Here is a 16,249-nt window from a genome sequence, read left to right as displayed (position 1 = left end):
CGAGGGACTGGAGCCCCGGCGCAGGGAATCGCGCCGAGAGCATGGGGGCGGGACTAACATATGACTGATGTCCATACACGTCTATCACCTTTCTGATTCCTTCTCAAACAAACCAATGAATGCAACAACGGAGACGGCAACGTGCCCCCCGCCGCCAGAAGTGGCCCCGCCCCTCCCCTTGGACACCTTTGGTCGCCATGCTTAGTGTGGCTACCTCGTCTGTGCTACTTTAGGGCCTTCTCCGGCTCTCCGATGTCCTCGCTGTACTCCTCCCTAAGCATCCCTTCCTTTTCACTGTCAACTTCCATCTTCTCAGGCTTCTTGCTTGCTCGCTGCTAATTCAGCCACACTTGATATGGCGGAAGGGGGCGTGGCAGAGGCGGGGCGTGACCGGCGCGGTGACGTCAGCGCGCTGCGTGTCGGCAGGTGAAGGGAAAGTTTGGCCCGTGCGTGGGGCCGGGGTGGAGGGCGGGACAGAGGGGCCGGGCCCAGGCGAAGCTCCAGTTGCTGCTGCAGCGGAGGCCCAGGCCGGGACTTGGACCGGACCGGGGCGTGCCGGACGCAGAGGAGCAGGAGGCGATATCCGCCGGAGCTTCGAGCCCCAGCCGCTCCGCTGCGGGGTGACCCCGCACCCAGGCGCCCTTCGGACCTGGTTCTCGAGGAGATTGGTGGGGTCGCGGCGGCAGCGGTTGGGGGTGGGGAGAGGCGAGGCGAGGAAAGGAGAGAGGTCAGCGAGTTTGAGGGAGGATCGAGAGCTGAGCTGCCGTCATGTCCGAGGAGTCGAGCGCCCTGCCCTGGTCCATCAACAGGGACGATTACGAGCTGCAGGAGGTGATCGGTGAGAGCTGGCGCCACTGAGTGGGGAGGCATCGCTCTGGGCAGCGGGTGACACGCGGGATCGTGGTGACACGCGGGATCGTGGAGACCCGCGGGGTCCTGGGGACTAGCGGGAGCTCGGGAGCGCAGGACTCACAGATATGAATGGGCACGCGTGGGGCCCCTGGGTTTGTAGGGCGCGTGGGTGAGGCTCCGGGTGTGTGCAGCGCGGGAGGGGATATTGAGTGACGCGCCTGTGGGGCGGGGTTGGGTGGGTTTGAGGGGCTCAGGGAAGACTTACGTAGTGATAGATGTTTGAACCTGAGCGACAGATGTCTCTTGGAGAGAAAGAAAAGTGCAGGCTTTTCAAGGCTGTACAAAGAAATGGGATATTGGAGTCGAGACACAGCCACCTCTTTGGGGGATTGTGGGATAGGGTGCTTTAGTTCATTCCCGCATGGGAGGAAATGTCCACGAAATGCCAGGCGTTGCTGGGGTGGAGCTGGGTGGGGGATCCTCTCTCGCTGAAGCTGCAGGTACCGTTCTGAGCAACGTGGACACAACTTCCTACTGCTTGGGACTGACTTTCTATTCCGGGAGGTAGACATGAAATAAGTAGACAAATGAAAACAATTACAGGTTTTGGCAAGTGCTAGGAAATAAGATGTTCTGATAAGGAATACCCCGGAGACCTCCTTAGGGTGATTGCAAGGAAAAAAAAAATCTTTTCTGAGGCATTGAAGCTGAGCACTGAAGGATGAGACGGAAGCTGAAGAGCCTAGGGAAGGTTTTCCCTCCTGAGGGAGGAGAAAACGCAAAGGTTCTGAGGAGGGGACCAGCTTGATGTGTTTGAGGAGCTGAAGGGCAGAAAGAAAGGTAAGGGAGAGGCGGGATCTTAGGGACCTTCTCAGCCTTGGTAAGGATTTTGGAATTTTAAGTGTTATTTGGAGAGCTTCAGGCAGGGCCATGACATCCAGTGGGTCTGGCTGTTGTGTGTGGAGTGGATTTGAAAGGGGTCCAGGAATACCAGTTGGCAGAGCACAAAACTTGCAGGGAGATTGTAATTCGCCGAGAGGCACGTGTGATGGGGGGGAGGAGAGGGACTGGGGATGATGAGGGAAGTATTTGTCGGAAAACAATAATCCAGTGACTTTAGAAATCGAAAAGGGGTGGGTGTCCTTAAGCAGAAACTCAGTCCAGCCAACCCGAGCAGACCCCTGTTACTGAAGGAAGGAGGTTGTCTCCTTTGCTAGATCAGCACCCTGTCCTAAAATTAGTTTTATAACAGAGACTGGCTGAACACTCACTAGCTGTCACGGGGGTGTGAGTGTTTATTGTAGTGTATCTGCGTTTTAGAGAAACGTCGTCATATTTCTTTTTTTCACTTGCCTCTTGTTTCAGAACAAATCTGGGCTAAGTTTTGTCTGAAAGACATCCCGTTTTTCCCCTTCAGCCCCTTCATGGGCCTGTGTTCTCGTTACGTGCCGTGTCTTGACGTGTACTGGTTGGTTCTAAGGACAGCTAGCTTGCTAGGTCTCTGTCTTGAGAGATTGCACTGGGCCCCTCAGAGTTTCATACGGAAGAAATGGACTAAGGGGGAGATTCCAAAGTAGTGTCTGAAAACTAAGAAAAGCATCCCTATGATCGTTTTAGAAGAGGAGTTTTTGCTTTCCTTTTGGGTGTACATCTTTTTAGGGTGAAGAGGATGCTTGTGGTCATTCTTCATGCCTTTGCTATTAAGGTGGCATCAGAGTAGAAATTGGGAGACCAATAGGGTGTCGGTGAGTGGAGAAAGGGGAGTCTCAGTTCTCTGCGATAGGGTTACTCTTGATCTCATTCTCAGAGTGGTCCGTGGATAAAAGGTTAAGAATGCCATTGTTAAGATTTGACCACCTTATTTTTTAAAATAACTTTACTGAGGTATAATTTAGTACCATAAAATTCAGCCATTTTTAAGTATAAAATTCAGTGATTTTTAGTAAATTTACTGTGTTGTGTACCAATCAGCATAATCCAGTTGTAGAATATTTTCATCACCTCATTGAGATCCCTTGCCGGTTACAGTTAATCCCTGTTCCCACTCCTAGCCCCAGGCAACCACAAATCTACTTTCTGTCTCTATAGATTGGCCTTTTTTGGACATTTCATATAAATGGGATCATATAACATGTGGTCTTTTGTGTTTGGCTTCTTTCATTTAGCATAGTATTTTTCATTTTTAAAAGCAATTTTATGGAGGTATAAGTTCTATCTATACCATAAAATCCACCAGTTTTAACTGTATTGTTCTATAGGTTTTTAGTAAATTTACAGAGTTGTTCAGTCATCACTACAATCCAATTTTAGAACATTTTCATCATTCCAAAAAGATGCCTCATGTCCATTTGTAGTCACTCCCTGTCCCCCCCCCACCCCCCTGCCTGCTTCAGGCAACCACAAATCTACTTTCTGTCTCTCCATATTTGCCTTTTCTGGATTTCCATATAAAAATAATCATATAATATGTGATTCTTTGTATTTGGTTTTTTTAATTTGACATAATGTTTTTTTGAGGTTCATTCATGTTGTAGCCTGTAGTATATATTATGTCCCTCCCCACCCCCCCACCCCCTTACCACTTGCTGGACATTGGGCTTCTGTTTTTTGGCTGTGAGCATTCACATCAGATCTTCATGTGAACATATTTCATTCTTCTTGAGTGGAATTGCTAGATCAGAAGGTAAAGTGACTGTACCATTTTACATTCCCATTAGTGATGTATGAAGGTTCATATTTCTCTATACCCTTGCCAGCATTTGTTTGTCATTTTGATTGTAGCCATTCTAATGGGTGTGAAGTGGAATCTCATTGTGTTTTTTTGCATTTCCCTGATGACTAATGATGTTGAGCATCTTTTCATGTGCTTGTTTATTAGCTTTCCATATACCTTCTTTGCTGAAATATCTATTCAAATCTTTTGTCTTTTCGGGTTGTGCTTTGGGTTATGTTCTTACTAGAGGCCCGGTGCATGAAATTCGTGCACGGGTTGGGGGGTGTCCCTCAGCCCAGCTTGTACCCTCTCCAATCTGGGACCCCTCAAGGGATGTCCGACTGCCCACCGGGATAGGGCCTAAACGGGCAGTCAGACAGCCCTCTCACAATCCAGGACTGCTGGCTCCCAATGCTCGCCTGCCTGCCTTCCTGATTGCCCCTAACCGCTTCTGCCTGCCAGCCTGATCACCCCCTAACCACTCCCCTGCCAGCCTGATTGATGCCTAACTGCTCCCCTGCCAGCCTGTTTTCCCCTAACTGCCCTCCCCTGCAGGCCTGGTCACCGCTAACTGCCCTCCCCTGCAGGCCTGGTCACCCGTAACTATCCTTCCCTGCAGGCCTCGTCCCCCCCAACTGCTCTCCCCTGCAGGCCTGGGTCCCTCCCAACTACCTTTCCCTGCAGGCCTGGTCGCCCCCAACTTCCCTCCTCTTCCGGCTTGGTCACCCCTAACTTCCCTCCCCTGCAGGCTTGATCGCCCCCAACTGCCCTCCCTTGCAGGCCTGGTACCTCCTAACTGCCCTCCCCTGCTGGCCATCTTGTGGTGGCCATCTTGTGTCCACATGGGAGCAGGATCTTTGACCACATGGGGACAGCCATCTTGTGTGTTGGAGTGATGGTCAATCTGCATATTACTCTTTTATTAGATAAGATAGAGGCCTGGTGCACGGTGGGGGGGGGCCAGCTGGTTTGCCCTGAAGGGTGTCCCGGATCAGGGTGGGGGTTCCTTTGGGGCGTGGGGCGGCCTGGGCGAGGGGCCTGTGTTGGTTTGCAGGCCGGCCACGCCCCCTAACGACCCAAGCAGAGGCCCTGGTATCTGGGGTTTATTTATCTTCTACAATTGAAACTTTGTAGCCTGGAGTGGAGCCAAGCCTTCTACTTGCTTCGTGGTGGCAGCCATTTCTGTTGGGATTTATGTATCTTCTATCATTGAAACTTTGTAGCCTTAAGTGGAGGCCTGGGCCGGCCAGGGTATGCGGAAAGCTTTGCTTCCTCCATTGTCAGGGAAACCCAAGCCTCCCTCCTGCTCTCTGTGGCCTTAGCCATCTTGGTTGGGTTTATTTGCATATTCGCTCCTGATTGGCTGGTGGGTGTGGCTTGTGGGCGTAGCTTGTGGGTGTAGCGGAGTGATGGTTAATTTGCATATTACTCTTTTATTAGATAGGATTGAGCTATAGGGGTTTGTCTGTGTATTCATTCTGGATTTGAGTACTTCGTAACCTGATACATGATTTAAAATATTTTCTCCCAGTCTGTAGCTTGTTTTTTCAGTTTCTTAATGGTGTCTTTTAAAATACAAAAGTTGCCCAGCCAGTGTTGTTCAGTGGATGAGAGGATGGATGAACCTGGAGGTCATGGTTCAATTCCTGGTTAGGTCACATGCCTGGGTTTCAGGTTCGGTACCCAATCGATGTTTCTCTCTTACATCGATGTTTTTCTCTCTCTCTCCAATCAATAAAAACATTTAAAAAATACAAAAGTTTTGAATTTTGATACAAGTTTAATTTATCACTTCTTTCTTTTCTTGATTGTGCTTTTTTGGTGTTGTAGCTAAGAAATCTTTACTAATCCAAAATCAAAACATAAAAAAAAAAAAAAATAACAAAAAAAAAGCAGAAACCCGATGTTCATCAAGTGGTGTCTGAAAAAAGAAAGGGAATATAATATATGCAACTGATTACAACATGAATGAACCTCAAAAAAACATTATGCCAAATAAACCAAACACAAAGAATCACATATTATATGATTGAGGCCTCTGATACATTTGGGTTAATTTTTCTGAATGGTGTGAGGTAAGGTGAATCATTTTGTTTTACAGATGAAAACACTGAGACATAGACAGGCAAAATGACTTGTGTGGAGTCATAGAGCGAATCGGTGGCTCAAGCAGTACTGGTGTCCAGCTATCCTTTTCCTATGTCAGGGTCCTTGTTCCTGCATCTGTATTTGATTAGTTTTTGGATATAAACTGGAAGGTGATGGTCAGAGTTTGACAGATTAAAGGAATATCCTTACGATGAAAACATCTGGCAGGAGCAGATATTTTGTTGATAACCCTTTCGGATGTAGTAGGATTTGTTCTCTTTTGTGTATACTATTTTTATAATGTTCTCCCTCTCATTAGTAAGTTCCTGCCACTCCACTCCTCATACACTCTCACCTATCTTCCCAACAGAGAGGGGAAAAAAGGTTTTCCTCCAACTACAGCCTAGTACTGGTACAGTAGCAAGGCTCAAAAAAGCAGTGTATTCTTATTCTAATGTTTCTTCTGTACTGAACTGTTTGGAATTCAGGATTTTGTAATAAGCTGTGATCTTCAAAATAAATTCTTCGATTTCTTCAGATTGCACTCAAGTTATTTTCGGGAAACAAATGTTTGGAGTCCAGAAAAGATAAAGCTTGGGGAGGGGGAGGTTAATTTGAATTTTTTGTTTTCAAGGGATTGTATTATAAGGAAGTTAGAGCAGGTAGGGTTCCTAGGCCTGGCTGGTGATCAGGGCCAATCGGGGGCCTTCTGGCTGCCGGCCAGGGCCTCCCTTCATTCCACACCACCCCCTGGTGGTCAGCGCACATCATAGCGAGCAATAGAGCTCCCGGTTGAACTCCCATGGGGACACTTTGCATATTAGCCTTTTATATATATATATAGACGATATAATGATGTCTTTCTTACCAAAAGCACATTATATTTATTTGAACTGTAATTTTTTTTTTCATGTGTGCTGCTTAGTACTATAATATTTGTGGGGTTAATATTTCCTAATATTTCTGTTTTGTTCTCCCTTTTCTGGCAAAATTCTATAGAGAAAAGAAAATTTCTTAATTCACACAAAATAAAAACATACAGATTCAGAAGTCAAAGGACTTCCTTTTAAAGAATTTTATTATCTTAAACGTTTTTTGATAAGATTTGAATTTCTTTAAGTATACTTTACTTGTAACAAATATTAGTATTGTTCTCACTATAAATCATTCATCTTTTCAGTTTTTGAGCTCCTTTCTAACCCCTATTATTGTGTTAGAATTCTGACCAGGTGCTCAGTAGCCACACATTTTGATGTCTAACGTGGTGATTTTCAAATGCAGATTTCAGGATCCCACTCTAGCCCCCTGCATGCGTGTGAAAGCCATTTGCTCTGTCTACAGTGATGCTTAAGCAGTGGTTAGTGTATTTTCTTCCCATGATTGGAAGACTTAATTGATGGCAACATTTTTTAATAAGGCCAGCTTTGGGCCCACAACCTCATAGGCTTGTATCAAACAGGGATTGCACTTGGCTGCATGTAATGGAAAATAAATAATAGTAGCTTAATAAAATACTTCCCCCCCATTATATAACAAGAAAACTGGATTGGCAGCCTAGGTGCCATCCGACACCCAGGCTCCCAGTTTTCACTCCACTACACTTAGCACATGACTCTCATTCTCGAGATAATTGTCCCACCTGTATAGCCTCGTGCCTGTGTTCGGCTGGAAGAATATGGCAAAAGGACAAAGGCACGTGACAACTTAGTTGGCACCCTTTCCTAGGACTTTCTTTCCTAGAAGCTTTACTCAGTGGCTTCCGTTTCTTTTATTGGCCAAAACTGTGTCATTGGGCCATTTGCAAGGGGGGCTGGGAAATGAAGCTTTTCAGCTGGGCACATTATTACTTCAAACAAATTTAGGTGAAAGTTTTGTTGTTTAAAAATAAGGGGAGCCCTAACCGGTTTGGCTCAGTGGATAGACCGTCGGCCTGTGGACTGGAGGGTCCCGGGTTCGATTCCGGTCAAGGGCATGTACCTTGATTGCGGGCACATCCCCAGTAGGGGGTGTGCAGGAGGCAGCTGATCAATGTTTCTCTCTCATCGATGTTTCTAACTCTCTCTCCCTCTCCCTTCCTCTCTGTAAAAATTAATAAAATTATTTAAAAAAAATAAGGGGAAATTGTTTGGTGGATAGGCAACTAAAAACGTGGGCCTCAGTTTTTTGAAAAAATTGAAATAGTTAAATAAGACATTTCAAGTCAATAATTTAACCTGACACATAGTATTCAGTTAATAAATGTTAGCTTTAACCTAAAGGGGCAGCTGCCTACCAGTTAAGAGCATGGTGCTGAAACATCATGTAGTTCTGGTTTCTAGGCCCTACCCTGCCTCTTACTCATTTATGACCCAAGCCTTACACTTGCTTACATTGCTCTGTAAGATCAATAATACCTAACTCGTGAGATTATTGTGAGGATTAGACGTAAAACCAGCACAGGTGAAGAGGGTGCTCAGCATAGTCCTTGGCACAATGAGCGAGTGTTCAGTAAACGTTAATACTCAGGGTAATCCTGAGGAAATGCCCATAGCACTGGGCTGCTTTTGTGTTTGTTCTGTCCCAAGCAGGGAATTACTTTTTTCTTGGAAACATATGCCACTACTTGATTGATTCATTTGTTCAACAAATATTGAACGTATGTGTCAGGCACTGTTCTGGATGCTAGAGAGAAGCAGTAAAACAGAGAGAAATCCCTGCTTTTTTTGGAGTTTATAATCTAGTGGCGAAGGACAAAAATAAAGCAGGGAAAGGGGTGGGGGGCTGCCAGGGATAGAGGTGGGTTTTAAATAGATCAGGATAACTTGGGCTGCTAGGTGGAGAAGGGTGTTGTAAGGGTTTAAGGGTGGAAGGAGAGGTTATCCAGGGGAGAGACGCAGTCGTAGAGGGGGTGAGAAGCCGTCAGATGCTGGATATGACATATTTCAAAATTAGAGATGTGTGGTTGGATGAGATGTGAGAAGATTTGAAGATTTTTGGCTGGAGCAGCTGGAAGGATGAGTTACCATCTATTGAGATAGGAGATCACCGGAGTGAACAGGAGAGAAAGGGATGATTCATTGCAAAACCATCCGGCTGATTGAATACTTACTCAAAGCATATGGCAGTGTGTCTTTATTTCCATCTCTGTATGGAGAGAATAGCATGCCTTTTATGATGACTGTTCCTACAGCTGTTTCTCCAGTTCTAGGAGCTTTAATTTTCAACATGACTCTGACAAGAGGCCTTATTTAGAAAAGGGTTTACAAAATTGTAAATTCCCGGATGTTCCATGGTTCAGGTGACAATGCTTTAGTCATCTTTCATAACGAACAGTCTAAGCTAGCTCTTTAGTAAATATAAAACCTTACTTAAAAAAAAAATACTTAAGTCCTAGCCCAGTGGTCGGCAAACTCATTAGTCAACAGAGCCAAATATCAACAGTACAAAGATTGAAATTTCTTTTGAGAGCCGAAAACCAACTACTGCACATGGGCCACTAAGTTTCAATCGCACTGTACGTGCGCGCCCGCACGTGGTATTTTGTGGAAGAGCCACACTCAAGGGGCCAAAGAGCCGCATGTGGCTTGCAAGCCGCAGTTTGCCGACCACTGCCCTAGCCGGTTTGACTCAGTGGATAGAGCGTCGGCCTGGGGACTGAAGGGTCCCGGGTTTGATTCTGGTCAAGGGCACATGCCCGGGTTGTGGGCTCGATTCCCAGTGGGGGACGTGCAGGAGGCAGCCGATCAGTGATTCTCTCTCATTGTGGATGTTTCTATCTCTCCCTCCCTTTCCCTTCCTCTCTGAAATCAATAAAAATATATTTTAAAAAATACTTAAAAACAGAATCTTTAGAATGTGTATCTGCTATAGTGATGGCTGGTTAAAATTTTGGGAGAAAATATCTTCAAATGATTTGGTTCATTTGATAGGAATAATATCCTTTTTTTTACTTTCTCATTTTAAAAAAAATATATTTTTATTGATTCCAGAGAGGAGGGGAGAGGGAGAGATAGAAACATCAATGATGAAAGAGAATCATTGATCGGCTGCCTTCCGCACACACCGCTACTGGGGATCGAGACTCCACCCCCGGCACGTGCCTTTGACTGGAATCGAACCCAGGACCCTTCAGTCCACAGGCTGACGCTCTATCCACTGAGCCAAACCGGCTAGGGCTTTAATTTCTCTTTTAAATACCTGGGTGTACTAAAGTGGAGAGAGACTCTGAGAGATTTTTAGTCCCCATCATGCTTTTGGGCATCTCCTTTTCTGTCTAAAGAGATGAAGTTACCCAGTTTGAAGGATTTCGGGAGAAAGGTCATTCATATTTTTGTGCATTAATCCATTATGTTGTACAATGTATGCTAATCCTGTAGTTAACTAACTATAGAGGACGGAAGAGTGTAAGAAGTGGGGATGTAGGGAAATGGTGCATTGAGATGCACAACAGTGTAAAACAGTGAAAGCTTGAATTAGGATGTTTTATTAGAAATTGTTTTATACTTGCCATTATATAATCTTCACATCAGGCTGATGCTTATTAGAAGGCATTGGTGCAGTAGCTTTCACACCTTGACTAAACCATTTTTAAGAGATAGATTTTCTTTTACTATGTGCCGTGCATACTGATGTGTTCTATTTGGTTCTATTTACTCTAAGAAAAATGATGGTGGAAACCAGTAAATTGATTTGTAGTTTGAAAAATTCCACATGAAGGGACCTGCTTTAAAGAAGAGATGAAATGTTTTCAAAATTTCTATCTCTAATCCTGTTTGGTGCAGCCACTGTGGAAAGCAGTGTGGAGTTATTAAAAAAAATTAAAAATGGAACTGCCTATGACCCAGCGATTCCACTTCTGGGAATGTATCCGAAGAAGCCTAAAACATTAATTCGAAAGAATATATGCATCCCTATGTTCATTGCAACGTTATTTACAATAGCCAAGATCTGGAAGCAGCCCAAGTGCCCATCAGCAGATGAGTGGATAAAAAAGCTGTGGCACATTTACATAATACGGACACCAGTATATTCACGTAGTTGTGCACACATCATCACTCTAATTCCAGAACATGTTCATAGCTCCAGAAAGAAACTCCACACCCATTAGCACTCCTCATTCCGCTTTTCCTCTGACCCTGGCAACCACCAACCTATTCTTCATGTCTGTTAGGTTTACTATTTCAAGAGTGTTACATAAATGGCGTTATAAAATATGTAACTTTTTGAGATTGGCTTTTTTTCCCCACTCAACATAATGCCCTTGACATTCCTTCAAGTAATTGTGCATTTCAGTGGTTTATTTTCATTGCTGAGTAGTATTTCTCCGTATGGATTTACCTGCATTTGTTTAACCATTCATCTGTTGAAGGTTTTTGGGTAGTTTACAGCTTTTGGCTATAAATAAAGCTGCTATGAACATTCATAAATAAGTTTCTGTGTCAACATATGTTTTTATTTCTCTGGGATAAATACCCAACATACAAATGCTGAGTTATACAAGGCCATTGTTAGTTTTAAAAGAAATGGTGAAAGAGTTTACCAGAGTGTCTGTACCAGTTTTTCTGTTTCATCAGCAGTGTCTGAGTGACCCAGTTTCACCATATCCTCACCAGCATTTGTTGTTCTCATTAATTTTTTTTCCAGCCATTCTGATAGGTTATCTCATGTCCATTGAATTGCTTTTGCACCTTTGGCAAAATCAGTGGGACATATTGATGTGAATCTGTTCCGGGTTTTCTATTCTGCTGTGTGTGTGTGTGTGTATATTGTGTGTGTGTGTGTTGTGTGTGTCTATTGTGGTGTGTGTGTGTTGTGTGTGTCTACTGTCTGTGTGTGTGTGTGTATTGTGTGTTGTGTGTGTGTGTGTATGTGTGTGTAGGTGTGTGTAGTCCTCTGCCAATACTGCATGGTCTTGATTACTATTAAATATGAGTCTTGAAATTGGGTAGTATAAACTTTGTTCACATTTTTCACCATTGTGTTGGCTATTCTAGAGTCTTCCTTTTTATATACATATTAGAATAAGCTTTTCTATGTGTACAAAATACATTGCTAGGATTTTGATAGAATAGCATTAAACCTATATGCAGTTAATATGGGAGTATTGACATACTTATTGTGTTGAGTTTTTTAAATTCATGAACACTGTATGTCTCCTCAATTATTTAGTCCTTCTTTACACTATTTAATTGGAATTTTGTAATACCAGGCATATTTTTCTGTTCAGTTTTTTTGGACTTGTACCTAAATATTCAGTTTTTGGGGATTAATTGTTAATGTTATTATATTTTAAAATTTTGGTTTCCACTTGTTTGTTGTTAGTTTATAGAAGTGGAATTGGTTTTTGTGTGTTGATCTTATGTCTTGCAACCTTACTAAACTCTCTTTTTAGTTCTAAGTGCTTTTCTTGTAGATTCCTTGGAATTTTCTTTATAGATAATCATGTCATGTACAAATAGGGATAGTTTTATTTCTTCTTTTCTGGCTGTCTTATTTTTATTTCTTGATTTATTGTGGTGGCTAGGACTTCCATTACTATCTTTCCTAATAATAGAGAAACATGTAAATTGACTGTACCTCTGCTATGCCCACAGCCAATGAGAGTGAGTATGCAAATTAACCCAATAAAGATGGCAGTTAATTTGCATACATACCTGGGTCCTGGGAACCTCCTCGGCACCCAGGTCACTCCCAGCCGCCATCCCACGGAGGCTTTAAGCTTGGGGGATGGGGGTACCCGCTTCCCAAGCCTACAGCCTGGGGCGGAGGCTGTAGGCTTGGCAAGTGGCCGAGCCTGGAATCAGAGCGAAGGGGAAAAAATCAATGGAAACATATCCTCAGGTGAGGATAAAAAGAAAAATAAAGAAATGTCATACCTTATGAAAGGCACATCTTGAAAATGCCTAAAGAAAGTTGTCATTTTTTCATGGTGAAGGACTGGAGTCCATGTTTATGAAAATATCTTGGTGGCTGCGGTGACTGGCAGTGGCTGCAGTAGCGGGGTGATGGGGCTGGCACCTTCCCCTGATCAGCCCGGTCGCCTCCGGCAAAGGGAGGACAGACTGCTCCAACAGGGAGCGGGCCTAAGCAATCAGTAGGATATCCCCTGAGGGCTCCCAGTATGTGAGAGGGGGCAGGCTAGGCTGAGGGAACCCTCCCCCGTGCACGAATTTCGTGCACCAGGCCCCTAGTGATAAATAAGAGTGATGAGAATGGACATCCTTGCCTTTCCCCTAGTCTTTTAGGGAGAGCATTTAATTTTTCATCATTAAGTATGTTGTTAGCTGTAAAGTTTTTTTGTTGTTGTTGTTGTTTGGTAGATGTTCTTTATGAAGTTGACGAAGTTTTCCTCTATTCTTAGTTTGCTGAGAGTTTTTTATCATGGCTAATGTTGGATTTTTTAAAATAATGTTTTTCTGCCCTAGCCAGTTTGGCTCAGTGGATAGAGCGTCAGCCTGGGGACCGAAAGGTTCCAGGTTCTATTCCGGTCAAGGGCACATGCCCAGGTTGTGGGCTCGATCCCCAGTGGGCGACTTGCAGGAGGTAGCCAATCCATTTTTCTCTCTCATCGTGGATGTTTCTATCTCTCTCTCCCTCTGCCTCTCTGAAATCAATAAAAATATATTTAAAAAAATGTTTTTCTGTGTCAATTAATAGGGTCATATGATTTTTCTTCCTGAACTTGTTGGTATAGTGTATTACATTGATTTTGATTTAAAAAAATATTATACCAGCCTTGCGTACCTGGAATATGTACCACTTGGTTGTGGCACATTACCTATCGCTGAATTTGATTTGCTAATATTTTTGAAGAATTTTGCAGCTAAGTACACGAGAGATACTGGTTTGTGTATTCTTGTGATGGCTTTGATTGGTCTTGGTCTTGGTAATTCTGGCTTCATAAAATAAATTGGGAAGTATCTTTGTTCCACATCTGGGAAACATTGTGTAAAATGGCTATTAATTCTTCTTTCAGTTTTTGGTAAGATTCTCCATTGAAACCATCTGTGGCGATTTTTTTTTTTCATCCTCACCTGAGGATATATTCATTGATTGTTGTTTTTTCAGAGAGATAGAGGATAGGGCGAGGGGGGAGAGGGAGGGAGGATGGAATCGGAGGGGCGGGGTGGGGGGTGAGGGAGAGAGATGGGGGGGGGAGAGGGAGAGAGACAGAGAGAGAGAGAGAGAGAGAGAGAGAGAGAGAGAGAGACATTCATCGGTTGCTTCAGGTATGCCCCAAGTGGAGATGGACCTAGCAACCTAGCCTGTGCCCTGACTGGGAATTGAACCCGAAACATTTTGGTGTTTGGGATGTCACTCCAACCCACGGAGCCCACCCAGCCAGGGTGTGGGGTGTGTTTCTTTTTTGGGTGTGTGTTTTTAGAACTTTTACATTACAAATTTGATTTTTAAAAATAGTTACAGGATTAGTCAAGTTACCTACTTCATCTTGGCTGAGTTTGGTTAGTTGTTTTCAAAGACTTAGTCCATTTTGTTCTAAATTGTAGAATTATGAGTTAAAGTAGTTTGTAGTGTTCTTTTGTCATTTTAAAATTGAAATAAAAGTTACATAAAATTTACCATTTTAAAGGGTATAAGTCAATGGATTTTAGCATATTCATAGTGTTCTGTAACTATCACCACTGTCTAATTCAGAGTATTTTCTTTCCTTTTTTAAAAACTTTATTTATTTATATATTTTTATTGATTTTAGAGAGAAAGGGAGAGGGAGAGAGAGAAACATCAATGATCAGAGAGAATCATTGATCGGCTGCCTCCTGCCTGCCCCACATTGGGGATTGAGCCCGCAAGTGTCCTGACCGGGAATCGAACCCTGATCTCCTGGTTCATAGGCCGACACTCAACCACTGAGCCACGGCAGCCAGGCCAAAGTATTTTCATCACATCAGAAAGAAATCCTGTACCACCAAGCAGTAACTTCCCATTCTGCTCTTCTCCCACCACTGGCAACAATTAATTTATATTCTGTCTCTATAGATTTGCCTGTTCTGGACATTTCATATAAATGGCGTCATACAATATGGGGTTTTTGTAATTTTTTATTTTTCATAGCATGTTTTCAAGGTTATCCATGTAGTTCCATGTGTCAGTACTTGCTCCTTGGCTCATAGCTCTTATCATCCTGACCTCTGCTTTTAGGGTACTATATCCTTTTCTAACCCTGCTGCTTCCCTTTCATAAAGACCTCTTAATCTTCTCATCCTTAATTTCCATGTGAGGTCACATTCACAGGTTTCAAAGACTAGGACGTGTACATCTTGGGGGAGGGGCATTATTCTACCTACCACATGGACTTTAGATCTTTTATTATTATCTAATCCACACTGCTCCCTGAGGTCCTGTTTGCATTTTTTCTTCTGTTAAGATGTTTAATTTCAGAATATTGTATCTTTTTTGTTTGTTTTAATTTATCTTTATTGTTGAAAGTATTACAGATGTCCCCCCTTTTTCCCCATTGACCCCCTTCTAGGCGGCACCTGCCCCTCGCCCCAGTGTTGAAGCATTTTTACAATAGCTGCTTTAAAATTCTCCAACATATGCTTCATTTTGGTGTTGGCATCAGTGTGAATATCTTTTCTCCTATAAGTGTGTGTGGTTTTTTCTTGGTATGACATGTTACTTTTATTTTTTATTGTATTCCGTACATTTAGGACACTAACGTTAGGAGACTCTTGGTTCCCTTTAATCTTGTTTTAGTAGGCAGCTGTCTGTTTAGGTTTAACTGTGGGCCCCGGCCTGCTTCTGTGAGGTGTGTGATTCCTGTGATCATTTAGTTTCAGCTCTTGTAGAGCTAGTCTCTTCTGCTTCTTTCTGCCGGGACCGCAGGAACTCCTGTTTGATCTCTGCACGGGTTACTTGGGCTGACTGGTGGGTGTGGGTCCCCAGTTCTGCTACTGCTGAGGGCAGATTGGCTGGATGTTGCCCCGGGTGTGGGACGGGGACCTAGCACCCCTGTGGTGGATCTGGCTTACTGCTGTCTGGCTCTGGGTGGACCCTGCTGCTGCTGGCTGATGCTGCGGTAGGCTGGGTCCTCACTGTCCTGGTAGGGATCGGGGATCTGTCTCCCTCTGGGTCTCTGCCTGGCTTCCCTTTCACAGTCACTGGTCAGGAAGCAGGATCTTCTCGTGTGTTTGTCTGTCTGTCTGTCCCTATTGGTGGTTTCAGGTTACAGGCTGTCCTGGAGCCCATTCATGGCTATTTGGGCGATAAAAGGAAAACCCAGCTTTTCCTCACACTCTGAGGTCCTTCGTCAGTTCACCTTCTTTCTACATTTCATAGTCACTTTATGATTGTTGAATTATTTCCAGGGCATTTAGTTGTATTGAGAGGCAAGGATCAGAGAAATGCGGGCCTATACCATCAAATTCTAGAACTGGAACCCTAGCAATTTTTTATTTTAATTTTTGGTATTTATTGGCAATTCTATGGAATAGTTGAGGCTTTTGGTTTTATAGACACCCAGCTTTATAGAGTGTTTTTTTGCATCTATTGAGTGTAGGAACAAGATAAGGGTTAACTTCTCATTTAAATTGTGTGGGAATTAGAAATGTCCTGTTTTTATCTACCCATCTATTCATTTACTCTTTTATGTATTTA

General features: G+C 43.6%; 1 protein-coding gene across 1 annotated transcript in view; it reads left to right on the top strand.

The window, feature by feature from the left end:
* Positions 1-397: 397 nt before the first annotated feature.
* The window catches only part of OXSR1 (oxidative stress responsive kinase 1), a 76,059-nt gene continuing 60,207 nt past the window's right edge, over positions 398-16,249 (top strand). Inside the window, exon 1 of the mRNA XM_080675663.1 lies at positions 398-838. Within this exon, the coding sequence (XP_080531789.1) occupies positions 769-838 (70 nt within the window). The 5' untranslated portion in view covers positions 398-768. The remainder of the gene's footprint in view (positions 839-16,249) is intronic.

This window comes from Plecotus auritus (genome assembly GCF_963455305.1).
Source record: "Plecotus auritus genome assembly, chromosome: 6".
NCBI classification, from domain to species: Eukaryota; Metazoa; Chordata; class Mammalia; order Chiroptera; family Vespertilionidae; genus Plecotus; species Plecotus auritus.
The sequence above is the reverse complement of the archived record's forward strand: the minus strand, read 5'-3'. Positions and strand labels throughout refer to the sequence as shown.